General features: G+C 45.5%; 1 protein-coding gene across 2 annotated transcripts; it reads left to right on the top strand.

Moving 5' to 3' along the window:
* The first annotated feature begins 5,027 nt into the window (after positions 1 to 5,027).
* On the top strand, positions 5,028 to 12,522 carry C15H18orf21 (chromosome 15 C18orf21 homolog). 2 transcript variants are annotated; one of them, XM_032885755.1, is made up of 5 exons: positions 5,028 to 5,179; positions 5,259 to 5,281; positions 6,647 to 6,846; positions 9,460 to 9,662; positions 11,384 to 12,522. In XM_032885755.1, the coding sequence occupies exons 1-5, from the start codon at positions 5,103 to 5,105 to the stop codon at positions 11,535 to 11,537; spliced, it is 657 nt and encodes a 218-aa protein (XP_032741646.1). In that variant the 5' UTR covers positions 5,028 to 5,102; the 3' UTR covers positions 11,538 to 12,522. The 2 variants fall into 2 exon arrangements, with proteins under 2 accessions (XP_032741646.1, XP_032741647.1); XM_032885756.1 differs by lacking the exon at positions 9,460 to 9,662 and having other exon boundaries at positions 5,034 to 5,179.
* Positions 12,523 to 16,311: the final 3,789 nt, after the last annotated feature.

Below are 16,311 nucleotides of genomic sequence, written 5' to 3'. Positions count from 1 at the left end.
GGACTCGATGTCCTCTTTTGGACTCCTTGGGCACCGGGTATACATGTGCACAGACAAACATAAATAGGCAACACGAACTCCTACACATAAAATAAATAAATCTTTAAAGAAAATACTGTGAAGAAGGGATTGAGGACGACAGTCTGACATCAACCTCTGGTCTCCACATTCACTGATGGATGCACCTGCTCTCTCTCTCTCTCTCTCTCTCTCTCTCTCTCTCTCTCTCTCTCTCTCTCTCTCTCTCTCTCACACACACACACACACACACACACACAAGACCATCCTCAGCTATATAGAAAGTTCAAGGCTAGCCTGGTCTACATGAGTGATATTTATAATACATATTAGCTCTAATCCTGATTGTGAATTTCATTACTGTAAATCACATCCTAAGTTAAGGTTTGAGGAACGCCGGGGTTATAGGACATATATATATATATATATATACAAGGCAGCACCTTTATACTTTCATATACCTATTACATGAGGAGAGACTTCCTTATGACCTTTCAGTCACAACGGAGCTTCAGGGGCTCCCAGTATGGCACCTTTTAGGGAGAAACAGCACGGAAAAGTCAAGCGTGATAATCAAACCCACTCCCACATCCCAGGGCTTTCTCACTGACAACCCACTCCCAGCCCTGACCTCTACCGCCACCATCTGAGTAACTTCTTCCAAATTCACACAGCAGGCAGACGGCTGAAGCAAGAGCGGGTGTGCACGGGGGACCCCACAGCTGCCAAGTCAAACAAGAGAAGCAAGCTGGGTGTCGCAGATGAAAGCGGGGCACACAGGAATGAGTCTGCCATGACACGTAGCCCCTCTATCCTCAAGCACAAGGGAAAGGCCCGCTGCCCTGAACAAGATTTCTTTTGAAAAAGCCGAACTTGGCTCTGCTATTATTTTACTCGTTTGCCTGTAAAGTTTGGCAAAACTTCTGCATATATTTCAAGTTATTGAAATGTTTTATTGGCCTTATCTATTTTCAAGGAGCACTTAGCTATCAAGAAACAAATGGGCCCTTTCTGAATATATTTAAATATAATTAAGGAGGTATGGCTGCTGCGCATAGTATTACCGAGACTTCGTGTAAACAAATTACTCATTGCGCCGCTTTGGCAAGACCCTGGGGTCCTGACGTCTAATTTTTTAACACTAATGATATTTTAGAAATTCCTCGGGGCACAGAAACACAGCACCTGGCGGCCGGCCTCCAAATCCCACAGAGCTCCTCGCCTTCCCTCTCCGTCCCGCCCGGAGCAGACCTGTTGCCTGCGCGCCCCGCCGCGGTTTCTGCTGCCCGGCCGGATGCTTAAAGCGTCGGTGGTAACAGGTGGATTCCGGACCGCGCGGACTCCGGCTCCGCTGCCCGGCGCTGGCGGAGGTGCCGATCCAGCCCGCTGCCTCCAGGTCTAACCTCCCACCCCGCTGCGTGTTTCCGTTCTTTGCTTCCTGTGTGCAATCTAAGTCAGTTTCTGCTCCCATCCCCTGGGTCTGGAAACGTCCCTGGAGCCGCTCTGTTTCTCCCTTTCCGCAGCTCCTTGACCCAGGCTCCGTCACTGCTCGCCACAGTCCAGCCGACGTAATTCTTCGCGTCCATTCTAATAAAATAGCCGTTCCCCAGTCCTCGCACTGCCCGGTTTACTAGAGTGAATATTTTTACTGTTCATGCCTCAGCCCCTTGGTAGAAGGACCTTTCCAGGATCTGTGCCTTCCTGCCGGGATCCTTCTACCCTCGGACTGACCGCCCAGCCCTGGCCACTATTCGGGGCGGAGGGACTGGGCACCAGGGATGCTCCGTGAAGCTGGCGCGAGCTTGCCAGGATCGCGTTCGAACCAGGATTCTCGCCTGGATCGCGCTCGGACCCCAGAGGACGCTTACCTGGTTTGCATTCGGACCTCGGGCCCCCAGGATTGCACTAGGACCCGGGCTTGAGCTTCCTTGATTGCACCTAGACTCACCTCCCGGGTCCTCCCGATCGAGAGAAGGTTTTGCTCGGCAGCAAAGAAGTCCGGGGCTGGGCGGTCAGCAAGGCGACCCAACCAAGTTATCCATCTCATTTCATTTAAGGGGAGCTGCCGAGACTCTGTACACTGACCTAGCGGGGCCTGGGCGGTCCGAGTGACTCCTCCAGCCCAGTTTACCCGCCCATAAACCAGGGTCTCCCGGGTGCTCTCCGTTGCTTCTCTTTAGTGAGAGAATTTGCGCCGCGCGGAGATCCACGCGAAATAAAACTACTTTTCCCTCTGCTGGTGACTGTTGGGAACTGCACTGCAAGTGAAGCTGAATGGTTTGCCTCTCCGCTGCCAGCTCAGCTTAAGAATCTTCCCTCTACATAGGTTTTGGACCCGGCCCTTCCTTTAAGCAGTTTATTTTATTGTACCGTGTTCCGTTTTATATGTCATAATAAAACAAAGCAACTCATCTTAGTCTTTAGAGTCATTTCTCCACCTTACTTTACGTTAATTTTTTAATATAGGAGTGTGTCACCTACGTGCTTGTCCGTGCCTTATATGCATGCCTGGTACCCAAGGAGTCCAAAAGAGGGCATCAGATCTCCTGGACCTGAAGTTACAGATGGCTGTGAATTGCTGGTCTGCAAAGCCAGTTCCAGGACTGCCGGGGCTACACAGAGAAACCCTGTCTCGGAAAAACAACAACAACAACAAACAAACAAAATAAAGCAAAACAAAAAATTGGTTTCCTTCTGGCATTTTTGGCCAGAGAACCAAGGACATCTCTGGAGAAGCCATATTTTTATTTTTGGGTTTTATTTTTTCCTGACTCACAATATGTGAGTTAACCCTCTGAGGAAATGCTGGGCCTAGTGGTGCAGAGTCATGGACTTTGTGGCTCGTGGGGGGAGCTTTTAACCTGAGGGCAGAGCAGTGGCAAGTAGTGGAAAGAGGAGTCAGGAGTGGGCTGGGATCCGAGGCTGGAAGTAGACCGGGCATCTGGGCAGTTCTGTGTGGAAAATCAGGAGCGTTATTTCGGCAACTTTGCCACTTTGAAAATGAGAAACAACTCAAGCAAAGCGCTGAGGAGGCATCTGAATACACGAGTGTCTCTCAGAGGAGAGACAAGGGGCCGGTAAAGGGCTGTCTGGTGCAAAAGAAGCGTGTATTTCCCTTCTTTGCTTTATGAGTTGGTGAAACAGATCAACGAGTCTGGAAACAGATGTAATCTGGTCGCTCACACTTAAATATAATCTCAGGCTGTGGCAACAGGGTAAAATCAAGGACAGCCTGGCTTACATAGTTACTTTGGGACTATCCTGGACTACGCGGTGTGACTCGACCTCAAAAAAGAATGAAAAAAAAAAGCCATTTCATCAAGATGAAGTGATAGTGCTTTTATGCTCAAGGCTCATCATGAGGATTAATGAGCTAGCGATATAAATTATGTTAAGGAAAGCGCCTGGGCGGGGTGTGGCAGCGCACAGCTTCAGTCCCAGCATTTGGGTGGTAGAGACAGGAGAATCCCTGAGTTCAAGGCTAACCTGTTTGTAGTTACAGGTCAGCCAGAGATATACAGACACACAGAGAGACCATGTCTTGAGTTAAAAAGAAAGAGAGAAGGAAGGAAAAGAAAAAGATACCTGGGTATAATGCTCAAATTGTTTCCTATTTTATTTCAATGAGTAAGGCCAGGGTCTGTGGTAAATAACTTGCTGTTCATCTTGAAAAAATATCAGATGCTCTACTTTACAAAAATAATCACGGGTTGGGGATTTGGCTCAGTGGTAGAGCTTGCCTAGGGGCAAGCGCAAGGCCCTGGGTTCGGTCCCCAGCTCCGAAAAAAAAAAAAAAAAAAAAAAAAGAAATGCTCCACCCTTGGGGTTGGGGATTTAGCTCAGTGGTAGAGCGCTTGCCTAGGAAGCGCAAGGCCCTGGGTTCGGTCCCCAGCTCCGAAAAAAAGAACCAAAATAATAATAATAATAATAATCACAAAGAGTGTGTGTGTGTGCGCCTGGCATGGTGAATTTGTCTTTAATACCAGCATTCAGGAAGTTGAGGCAGGCAGATCTCCGTGAGTTGGAGGCCAGCCTGGTCTATATGGCCAGTTCCAGGACAGCCATAGTTATGTAGACAGACTGTCTCAAAGAATTAAATTTGTAACGTGCATTCATTTAAAAATGTGTGTGAGGGCTGGAGAGATGGCTCAGCGGGTTAAGAGCACTGGCTGCTCTTCCAGAGGTCCTGAGTTCAATTCCCAGCAACCACGTGGTGGCTCACAACCATCTGTAATGGGATCTGATGCCCTCTTCTGGTGTGTCTGAAGACAGCGACAGTGTATTCACATACATAAAATAAATAAATAAAAAAAAATGTGTGTGAAATAAATTACAATGGGGCTGGAGAGATGGCTCAGTTATTAATGACACTTGGTGGCTTAGAATTTAAGAGCACTGATTGAGCCTGGTTGTGATAACACACACCTTTAATCCCAGAACTCCAGAGGCAGACGAATCTCTCCGAGCTCAGGACAGCCTGAAACTTGCTACACAGAGAACGCAAAACACTGTCTCGAAAAACAAAAACAAAACAAAGAAACAAACACCCGTTGAGTGTTCTTGCAGAGGATCCCAACACCCACATGGCAGCTCACAACTATTTGTAATTCCAGTTCCAAGGGAACTGCACGCACTGCATCCAAGTGAGTCACATATGCATAAGCAGGCAAAACACTCATCCACATCAAACCAAACTAGAAAGTAAAACATCTGGATGATAATTAATTGGTTAACCTTGATTACCCGGAAAATCTTGACCTGATGGTTAGAAGAGGAAGGAAGTCAGTGTTGCCGGTGGAGCCCTGGGCTCCGGAGCCTGTCACCATTCCGGGTACAAGAACTTAGCTCTAGATGTTGTGGCGAGGGGTGGGGACAGGGACGGGAATAAGACGACAAGACCCAGGTCATAAGCCAGAGATGATCTCGAACTCCAGACACAATACGGAGGAGACCGGAACTCCTGTGTCGCGAATGCGTGTTTCCGGAGGGAATTTGAGGGCAGAGGCCTAGGATGGTTACACTGAGAAAGCCGACTTCCGGCGTGGCGTTCTATCGCAGTGTTTGGGCGACTGTGCTCTGGAGCAATGCGGCAGAAGTATTATATTGAAGCGGCTGCTCGGGGTCTGGTGGGAAGCTGCCCCGGCCAGGCCCGCTACCTCCTGTAAGAGGGGCGGAAGATGGGCGGGCGGGCGGGCTGGCGGCCGCGGTGCTGCGGCCTCACGCCCCTTTCTCTTTTACAGGTGGGCCTACAGTTCGACACACGGTAGGAGAACGCCGCCTGCGGAGGCTTCGGCCCTTGTCACCCCAGTGGTCCAAAAGAGAAGGGTGATCGATTTGACTCATTGAAAAAAAATGTCCTAGGCTTCTCAGTTGCACGAAAACCCTAAATTCTTTAATATGTCTTAATCCTTAGCATTAGACACATTAGTCAGTCTTTGTTTTTAAAAGTGTTTTGGTGCTTTGCCTGTTTGTTTGTCTGGGCACCAGGTGCGTGCCTGATGCCGCGGAAACCAGAAGAGGGCGACGAATCCCCTGGAACCGCACTTAAAACCGTGGGTGCTTGGAATTAATCCTGACTCTCTGCAAAGAGCAACAAATACTCCTTACCCCTAAGCCATCTCCCCTGCCCCTCGGTCAGCTTTTATTTTAAAATTTATTCTATGAAGTGTATAAATGTTGCCTCATGTCTGCATCACTTGGGAGCCTGGTGACCAGAAGAGGGTGATGGAATCCCCTAGTTGTACAGACAACTGTGAGATGCTCAAACAGGGTCCTGGATATTGAACCTGCGTCCTCTGGAAGAGCAGCCAGCAATAACTGCTGAGTCATCTCTAGCCCACACGTATTTTTGTGTTTGTGTGCCCAAGCTAGTGGGTCTGGAGAGAATGTCTGGAGGGCAGAGAACAACTTTTGGGAATCGTTTGGGAAGTATTCTGACTTCCTGTGGATGGAACTCAGGTTACCTATCTAGCTTAGTAGAAGTGCCTTGACCCCCTGAACCAACTCAACAGCACCACATTGGTCAGGGTTTCAGTAGTTCCCGCCTGTTTTCCAGGCATCTACCTTTTACTCCTGTACCTCAGTGTACTTTGTTGGTTTTCCTAATTTTCCAAGATCCAAACGTCGTGGTGTTCCAGAACTCGGTTCATAGATGACATTTTTTTCATTCAGTCTTGGGGCTGGACACAATATTCTGAGACCTTCCTGTCCTCACCTCTCCTTTTTTAACAACTAGGTCTCACCTTAGTAAACAATGATCTTGTCTTTACCTTGAAGCTATTTCTTGACACCTTAACAACACCTCTCCTCCTTGGTCCACCTTGTACCAGCAAATCACAGACAGACTGCTCTGTGGTAAACGTACTGATAACTAAGTATTAAATGAGCAAAGAAGTAAAGGCCCGTGGCCCACCCGCCTCTCTACTGTTGAAGGAGTGGGTGGGGGAAACCAGAGAATTCTGTAAAGTACATAACTGCCAGTTTGCTTTTATAACTTTCATATCTGAAATTTGCTTTAAGAGACTCTGATATCAGTATGTTTTTCTTTTTCCCCACTTATGATACCGGTTGTTTGAGGTAACAATATTCTGAGTTGCAAACTGAATTTTATTTATTTATTTATTTGTAGAGGATAACAGCACTTTTCAGGAAACATGTCCACACTGCTTCCAATTGTTGGTTCTGGATAATTCTAGAGTGCGCCTCAAACCCAAAGCCAGATTGACACCGAAGATACAGAAACTTCTTAATCGAGAAGCAAGAAATGATACACTCAGTTTTAAAGAAGCAAAGCTGTTGAGAAAGTACAGAGACTCCGCAAGTGTGCTGGTAAGGCTGCAGATCTGTCCTTCCCCTTAGGGGAGCATCAGCCTGACCAGAACAAAGTTCTAGTCATACATTTGGACTGTCTGAGTGCACACACCATGTTTCTGTGATAGTGGCTCACCAAGGGTATAGTTTAATTTCATTTTATTTTAAGACAGGGCTTCTCAAAGCCCTGGCTGTCTTAGAACTTGCTTTGTAGACCAGACTGGTCTTGAAATCAGGGTCAGCCTGCCTCTGCCTCCCCAGTGCTGGGATTAAACATGTGCACTATCCCACTGGCTAATTCTGATAATTTCCTCCCAAAACCAAGGATTGATGCTCCTACCTGCTCTCACCTCATTGTTAGTTTTGAGAATTCCTTGTTTAGCAGTGGAACTCACAAGCTGAGTCATCACTCCATCGTTTCCTCAGTAACAGATACTTTCCTCCACACCAGCCTTGTGTGTGAGGCCCCAGGGTCAACATGTAGGACCTGTCCACCCAGCAAGTGTTTAGTGTATAAAATGGAATAAAAAAACAATTCTCAAAGGTTTACTAAATGGAGACCTATATCAAATATATTTTCTATCCTGTATGCCTTGTATGCCTACTCAAGTGCATGCAGGCATTGAGATAGGGTCTTGCTATACCCCAGACTGGCCTTAAACCCACCAGGTAGCCTAGGCTACCTCAGCCTATGAGCTTCCTGCCACAGGAACTTACTAGAAAACAGTGCAATATATTGGAAATATATTTCCAACCGTGGGAAATGTTCCTATAGGAAGATTTACTGTGTTCTGACGGTTTACTTTGCTGAAGTTTATTTTACTCTACTGTATTTTAGTTAGAGATTACCTGAAAGAAAGGCTCATGGGGGATGTTTTACTGACTTTTTTTTTAAACATTTATTTATTTATTATGTATACATCATACAGCTTTCTGTCTGCATGTATGCCTGCAGGCCAGAAGAGGGCACCAGACCTGTTTATAGATGGTTGTAAGCCACTATGTGGTTGCTGGGAATTGAACTCAGGACCTCTGGAAGAGCAGTCAGTGCTCTTAACCTCTGAGCCATCTCTCCAGCCCTATTTTACTGACTTACCCTCATCTGTACATAGCCTTTTTCCAAAACCTGTAAGGCAGCAGGCCTTCATCTCTGCAGAGTGCTGTAGTTACTTTTCTGTTGCTATGATCAGACACCCTGACTAAAGCATCTTATAAAACAAAGTGTTTAATTAGGCTTACTGCTTCACAGGGCCAGAGTCTATGTTGGCCAAGTGAAGGAAGGCACAGCTGAGGGCTCATGTCTTGATCCACAACCTTGAGGCAGAGAAAGAGACACTGGGAGTCACCTTCTGAAACCTCAAAGCCTGCCCCCAGTTACACACCTCCTCCAACCTCCTAATCTTTCCCAAACAGGTATGCTAACTGGGGACCAGGTGTTCAAGCCTGTGAGCCTAAGTGGGCTATTCTCATTCAAATCGCCACACAGCTCTTTATTTGAATTTTTGTTTGTTTGAAATCTGAGTGCCTCTCACCTAACTAGCTTACATGCTGCTGAGACATAGGCTATGTAGAAAGGCATTTAGGTGAGGAGTGAACCTCGTCTTACCACTGTATCCTACTGGGGCTGCAGAGATGGCTCGGCAGCTTAAAGCACTTGCTGCCTGCTCGGTCCCCAGCAGCCATTGGCATAACCAGCACACCTTCTGTACCTTCTGGCCTCTTCAAGGGGACCAGTCTTGTGTATGGTGGATATACTTTCATGCAAGCAATCACACACATAAAATAAAAATAAATATTTATGGAAACGGAAGGGTTTTATTAGACTAGCATTAGAGTCACTATGGATTCAAAGTGATCATGTCATGATCAGCCATGTTTCATTGGGGAAAGAACTAAAGTTCACCAGTTAGAAAATAATCAAATCTCTTCTGCTGTTACAAAGAGCATCCAGATGTTAGTGAATGCCCTCCTATCCATAGTTCCTACTCAAATCAGTTTCATAATGAGCATTATCTTTTTAAAATTATTTTATTTTTGAGATTACAATGTAATTGCACCATTTTCCCCTCCATTTCCTCCCTCCAAACCTCCCAGATACCTCTCATTCCTCTTTCAAATTCATGGCTTCTTTTTTGTTTGCTTACGTGTGTGTGTGTGTGTGTGTGTGTGTGTGTGTGTGTGTGTGTCTGTGTTTGTGTTTGTGTGTATCTGTACACATATATATACACATATATATCCTAACTATAACCTGCTCCATCTGTATGTTTTCAGGGCTAGCTGTTTAGCATTGGATAGCCAATTGGTGTGCTCTCCCTTGGGGAAAACTATTTCCCCTGCTTTCCACATTCCTTAGTTACCTATAGTTCTTTCTATAGGATTAGGGTCTCCTCCACTCCCAACTCTATTGTCTTTTTAAAGTATTTAAATATGAATGCGTAGCCAGTACCTTCCCGTTGGCAGTTTTAATTATTTTTAATTAGTCTTATCTGATTCCTCCTGGTACATTGCAAGCTCCCAGAGGATAGTCTCCGTGCTAACTTGTCTCTGTCATGTTCACGTAGGAATTGAGGAAAACAGTTTATTGGGTTACATACCAGAGAACTCATGGGACCAACTTCTTTTTTGTGGTAGCTGATTACCTGCAGAACATGCAACAGAACGGTGAGACACCACGGTAAGAGTAGAAGCTTCCTGTCAGCACTGAGGAGCAGCCGCGCTGCCAGTGCTGCAAGCAAAGCCAGCCCCAAGACGCCAAAGAGAGCGGCTGCAGGCTCTGCAAACATCAGTCAGAGTGTGCATGGCTCCAAAGGCAGGAGCCCTTCCTCGACTGTCAGGTACTTTAATTTGTTAGCTGTGCTGAAACATGAACTGTGTGTTTCGTGTGCACTCCCGAGTACTCCATGGATTACAGGTCGTGGCTCATTTTCCTCCCATGCCCCTGGGGTGTCTAACAGTTCCAATCCTCATCTTCTGCATCAGTGCATATGGCTCCCATGCAGTCTCCCAGCACCTGACGTACGTCCACAGCCAACTTCTAAGTCTTCCCTTCCTCCTGTTTCTTTTTTTTTAAAGTCTTTATGTGAGTACACTGTAGCTGTCCACAGACACACCAGAAGAGGGCATCAGATCCCATGACAGATGGTTGTGAGCCACCATGTGATTGCTGGGATTTGAACTCAGGACCTCTGGAAGAGCAGTCAGTGCGCTTAACTGTTGAGCCATCTCTCCAGCTCCCTTCCTCCTGCCTCTTAACTCTGAACAAACTGTCCTTTTATCCACCCTTACCTAAAATGGCAGAGGGATTGGCAGCTTCTACACTGTAGTTGTCAGTTTCTCTTTGCTGCTGCTGCTGTCCTGGGCCAGGTAACCTTGTTAGGCCTAGAGCAGAGCTTCCCTCACTCGACCTGGCTGAAGCCCAGCTCGGCCAGCATCTTTAACCCCAACTCCATGGCCTTGGGTAAATATGTGACCATGGCTTCCCAGCCCCACACCTGCCTGTCTGTTGTGTTGCCTCAGTTTACCCTGTGTTGTCTGAAGCCCTCACAGTGTTTCCAAAAGGTTTTACTCTTTTGTCTGTTACAAATTCTTGTTGAAATCTAGATGAATAAAGATTTGCCAGAGGCTCCAAGTTTCCATTTTAGAAATCCTCACTACTTCATTATTATGATCGTCATGAGTTTGAGTGCAGTCCACGGCTACTGTGTGAAGAATTTAGAATATTTTCTTATTAAAGAAACTGAATATGATCAGTGTCCTGAACATAAACAACAAAATCTAGCCAGGACAGGATTATTTGTTTAATGATTGAAATTTTATATTGAGCTTGAAGTTTATGATATTGGATTAAAATGTCTAGTCCAGTTTTCTGTACATAACTGATTTTAGTCAATATTTGGTATAAATTTTCACTTTTTGTGTAAATTGTGGATAAAAGAAAATTTTTGTGTATTTAAAGCAATTTAGTTGCATTTAGGGGTCCTGAGGAAAGGTTCAGTTGGTGATCCTTGCTGTGTAGACACAACTGAGTTGAGATCCCCAGCACCCACATGCAAACTCATACTAGATGGTGAATGGCTGATTATTCTGTGGATGTTTGTGGAGTGTGTCCTATACACCTGGCACAATCCAAAACCACCAGTAGCCTAGTGCCTGTCCTGTGGCACTGCCACCCTAGTGGGGAAGACATGGAGGGGGAACAGTGCCCCCTCAGGGCCTTTCACTTTAGAGGAATGCAGTCTTCAGTTGTAAGAGTTGTCATGAATGCTGATGTCAGGTGTAAATTCAGCCTGATAACGTTTTACCTCTAGTTTATCTTTCAGGTATATGGGTAATTCTAGAACCACCCAGTGTGCCTCCTAAATGGTGCCAGAATTGGATATTCCATGAGGCTTTTGTTGTCGTTAGTGGAAATTACTATGAGGACAGCCAGTGTCCACAAACGGAGCTATAATGCAGTGTGGTGTACAAAGCACAAGATGTTGGGCACAGTGCTTCTTAGCAGGAGGAACATTTTGTCCTTTGACAGTGATTGACAGTAGTCTTTTTCTCCTTTCAGAACACCTACATCTGGACAGTCAACACCCATTTGCTCCTCAAGGAATGGGAGCAAAAGAAAGAAACACTTCTCTCAACTAAAAGCACTGCTAAGTCAGAGTGCATCTGACAAGAACCCAACGCTAGACTTCAGGCACTTCTTATCTTCTCTGTGAAGAGAATGGCCTCTGAAAGAAGGAACTGTCTAGTGCAGCTTCTGAAATGGAAGTTAACAGCTTTTGTCCTCACTGTGAGAAGCAGGCTGTTCTCGCCATCCTTCAGTGCTTAGGGGAAACGCCTCATTAAACTGAGCAACTTGTGCCTCCCTGGGTGAATGCGAAGATCAAAAAGTAAATGAGCACAGGTAGAGGTGCTGCTGCTGCTGCCAGGCCTACAGCCTGTATTTCATCTCCAGGACCGGACCAATGGAGCAGAAAGAATCCTGTTCTACAGGTTGTGCTCTGAGCTCCACACGAGTGCCCCTCACAGAAGATGAATAAATGTAATAAAGGGTTTTATAAACTAAGACAGTTTTTATGATAAAAGGTATAACGGGCACTGAATGGTGGTATTTATTTTAGTTTTTGCAGTTTTATTACCATTTCTTTCAGAAGGAAACAAGGTTTCTCCCATGTGTCAATAACCATTGCTAATATAGAAAAATCAAATGTATTTCCTCAGCCATATGCATAATGATATTAGTAAACTCTGAAAGCTAAAGTAAATACCTGCCCCCTCCATGCCTGTTCTAGAGATTAAGCTCGGGGCCTTGCGTGCTGAGCGAGCGCTGTGCAAAGCAAGCAGGCTAACAAGCGTAGGCACTGCGGCAGCAGCCAGGCCAGCCCTGCCTTGTGTGTCTGCAAAGTCCACCCTGTTACTACTGAGCCTCTCCTGACTTAGATCTGAAGAGAAAGGGGATTATGCAGTGTGTTTTAGGCAGCGTATGCCTTCGTACTGGTCATTAGAGATTGCTTGGCACTGCCCTGAAATCGTGAGCAATCCATCACACCTTTCTCCCAGACTGACAATAAACACTTTAGTTCTGTTCAGTTGCACTGAGCGGATGGGACTGCACAAGAGCTGCGTTTACCTGTGCGAAGCACGACCCCTGGTCCTTCTAAGGGGAGTATGATACAAGTGCGTCACTGGGGAGTCCTTCAATGCACTGTTTTCTTGTCTTTAAAGAACTGGTGTAAAAAACAATTGAGTATTATATTGGGTCTTTGGGATAATGATAGGATGTCTTAGGAAGATGTAAAACTTCTGCAAATAGTTAATGAAAGTGCACTTGGACAGCTTCAGAGATCATAAAAAAAAATGAAGGACAATTTCATTTGGCAACATACAGAAAGCTGCATTTTTAAAAATTTCCCCTTTTAAAAGCAAGATCGTATCTCTAGTGCCGTGTTGTCTGTGCACACAGCGCACCTGAGGAATAAAGATGAAGACCAAACCACGAGACCCCACAGGATTATTCATAGCCACTGGTATCTGGTAGGGCCTAGAGCTTTAGCAGCGCAGGGACTAGAACTGCAGGCCTGCCGTGCTGGTGTATTTGAAAAGGTGATTATTTCACTGACTGTTGAGATGCTAAAAATACTGCAGGGGGCTGGAAGGGTGACAAGTAAAAGCACTGCCGGTAGTCCTCAGGACTGAGTGTAATTCCTCCGATGCACACGGTGGAAGGAGAGAAACTGCAAGCCCATCCCTTGACCTCCACACATCAACCGTAGTGTGCACAAGCACGTGAGGCCTGGAGAGCACTGCTGCTCTCACAGAAGACTCAGTTTGCCAGCACCTACATGGTGACTCACAACCATCTGGGACTCTAGTCCCAGATCAGATCCCTGCCCTCTTCTGACCTCCCTGGGCTTCAGGCACACATGTAATGCACATACATACAAGCAGGCAAAACACTAATAAACATAAATACACCTAGAAAGGTCATAGTGAAAATACTTTCCCTAAATTGTGAACATTTCCTTTAAATACTGTTACTTAAATAGTATGCTTTTTGAAGTGTGTACTGTTAAAAATGTTATAACTCCAGCACCACACCATATTACGGACAGTGCTGCTAAGGGACCCTGTAGGAAAATGCACGTTAATGAACCAGTAAGCTCAGTCACTGGAATTCAGCTTCCGATAGGCTCACAGTTGGAAGACCCAGATCTACCGGGAAAGGCAAGTTTTATGCTACTGATTTAAAATTTACTACAGCTATAATTGTTCTGTCCCATTAATGGGCATAAAAAGCAGCACAGAGGCAGGGGCTGACAACTGCACTCTGTCTTCCTTAGTGCTTGTAAAGGCACTCAGACCAGCAGCTTAGTGAAAAAGCATCAGTGACATTTGCTGCCAACAACATTCTCTGAACACCCATGCCCACTAGCCTAGGATGGGTCATGAAGCTCACCTGAGGCCCTACAATGCTCAAATACCAGCTCAAAAACAAGACAGTGTTAACTGAGGCTCAAAATTGGAACCACAACCAAACAGGTTCCCCCTATTTATGGCAGTATAGTGCATATAGTGAAATTATACACCATAAATAGCATTTCAAGTGGTCTAATAGTTTGGTCCCAACATTCAGGAAGAATGAGTTCAAGGCCAGCCTGCACTGTATAGTGAGGCACCATGCCAACAAGCACTAGAAGACAACTCATGACAGTACTATTTGGGAAAAGCCATATATTAATGTATGATGATCCCCCACCCCAACTTGTACTTCCAAATAAGTAAGGTAACATTTTATTAGCTGAGCAAAGAAATGGAATATATCTTTGTGGTAGTGGGCAGTTCTCATGGGCAGGGTACTGGGTTCCATCCTCAACAGCATATACACACAGAGACTGAATTAACTGAATATAAGTATTTCTAGATATGTTTGAATTAGCCAAAATTCCAGTTTTGTATTTTTCCACGAAGAGCAGAATTCAAATGTAATTCTAAAATGTGTTACATATCTAACTTTATAAGTTACGCACTTGGATCATGTTGGATGCTTAGCACAATTAAGACGTGTACTGCTCTTGCAGAGGACCCAATAATTTACACTCCACCTCTGACATGTGACTTACAGGTATACATACACACACAAGCATGCACAATAAATATTAAAGACAAAATGTTCATTTAAAAAGCAATCTTTAAAAATCTCAAATTACCTAGAGGATTTGTTTAAGAGGTGTATGTCCCTAACTTTGGATATTGTGACTAAATCTGGGCCCAATAATCTGCACTAAGACATTGCTGTTCCTGGCCAAAGCTAATGGTTGTGATCTAATGCACTTAGGAAAATGCAGCTTCAAAAACTGTACTATTCCGTTCCCACTAGCTTTTGCACATTTGAAGACACACACAGCTGAGTAGTGACCTCTGTGTCCCAGAAGATGCTCCATCAAAACATCACCTGAAAACACCCATCTACTGCTGTGCTGATTCAAGAAAAAATTTAAAAGTTCCTTTTCAACTTGACTAACTTGGGAGGGAGGAAAGCAATGTGGACAGTGGCTGTTACAGTGGGAACAGGAAAGAGAAGAGCAGAGCAAGCCCATCAATTAATATCAGAACAGAGAAGGTGGAAGAAGGAACAGTGAAGAAAAGAGAGACTCAATAAAGACAAGTAATCCAGCCTGTGTTCTTTGAGAAAGCAAACAAACAAACAAAAAATCAAACAAACAGAACAAAGCCCCAATGGGTACAAGAGTGAGGCAGGCAAAGCTGGCACTGAACTCAACTTAGGTATAAAGGAGGGGAGGTAAATGTGAAGGAGAGGCCTGGGAAAGTGCAGAGCCGGTGTGCAAACCCTTGGGGTCCCTCACATGTCTTGGGCAGGCTCTGGCTACGGGCCAGCGTATGAAACCCACTCTCTAGAGTAATGTGAACAGGAAACATGAATCCAGACCAAGTGGACAGATGTCATCTAGGAATGGGAGGAACTCGGCCCCAGCCAGAGGACTGTTGTCTCCCGAACTTTCCAGACCGCAAGAATCAGAACGTTTGGATGCATTTGATTAGTCCTTTTTCAGTAAGCCTCAACTAAGCCCCCTCACTCCGTGTGTGTGTGTGTGTATGCACACTCGCGTGTGCGTGTTTTACATCGCAGATCTAACCAGGGCCGTATGCTTATGTACAAGTGTTCTACGACTGCACTACATTCCCAGGTGCAGCTGAGTCTTAAACAAGCTCTAGCTGACACTGCCCTACAAATCCCAGATTTCTAGTATCTCCCAATTACATTAAATCCAAAGCGTAGGCCTAGGGTGTTGGTTAGTTAGCTCGACAGCACACACCTAGCATATGGGAACCGATTTTGAACCCTAGCACAACAAAAATTAACTTGGGCTGTCACAAGGAACCTTCAGGTATCACCCGAATCTGTGAGAAAGGAACCAACTATGTAATGAACTGTAAAACCTGTACTTCATTATTACCCATAATTGCTTAACTATTTGAGCATTTGTGTGTATGCAAGGTACATGTGCCCAGGTAGAGGTAGAAAAGGATGCTGGCTTTCTTCCTCTGTTGCTCTCCCCATTGTCTTGAGACAAGGGATCCTCTGAAGCTGAAGCTACTTTAGCTATCGTCGCAGCTGGCCAGGGCGTCCTGCAATGTGGCTGCCCCCACCCCCTAGGGCTTGCAGCTATGCTCAGCTTTTATGCAGGTGCTGGGGAATCAAACTCAAGGTCTCATGTTATACAGCACAGGCTCTTACCCACTGAGCTATTGACCCAGGCCCTACTTAAATATTTGAGAAAAGAATCAAGTTGGTGCTCAGCCATCTGAAGTTTAATAAATACCCCTAATGATTCTGATAGTCCTACAAGCCTGAACCACGGCCAAGTGAAAGCCCTGTCCTGTACTTTCTGTTTCACTCCCTCCCATTAGTCTACAACCTTCCTGTCCTTTACCAATGAATTGGATTCATAAAATAGCACACACAAAAAC

This window comes from Rattus rattus, chromosome 15, assembly GCF_011064425.1.
Source record: "Rattus rattus isolate New Zealand chromosome 15, Rrattus_CSIRO_v1, whole genome shotgun sequence".
Classification (NCBI taxonomy): domain Eukaryota; kingdom Metazoa; phylum Chordata; class Mammalia; order Rodentia; family Muridae; genus Rattus; species Rattus rattus.
Note: the sequence above shows the minus strand (reverse complement) of the source record. Positions and strands in the feature narration are given on the sequence as shown.

Bases quoted from the DNA above. Each gene is read 5' to 3' on its own strand.
- C15H18orf21 (XM_032885755.1), top strand. From the start codon at position 5,103: ATGCGGCAGAAGTATTATATTGAAGCGGCTGCTCGGGGTCTGGTGGGA. The intron at 5,180-5,258 runs GTAAGAGGGGCG...TCTCTTTTACAG, and splicing joins GGCCAGGCCCGCTACCTCCT to GTGGGCCTACAGTTCGACAC. The intron at 9,663-11,383 runs GTACTTTAATTT...TTCTCCTTTCAG, and splicing joins AGCCCTTCCTCGACTGTCAG to AACACCTACATCTGGACAGT.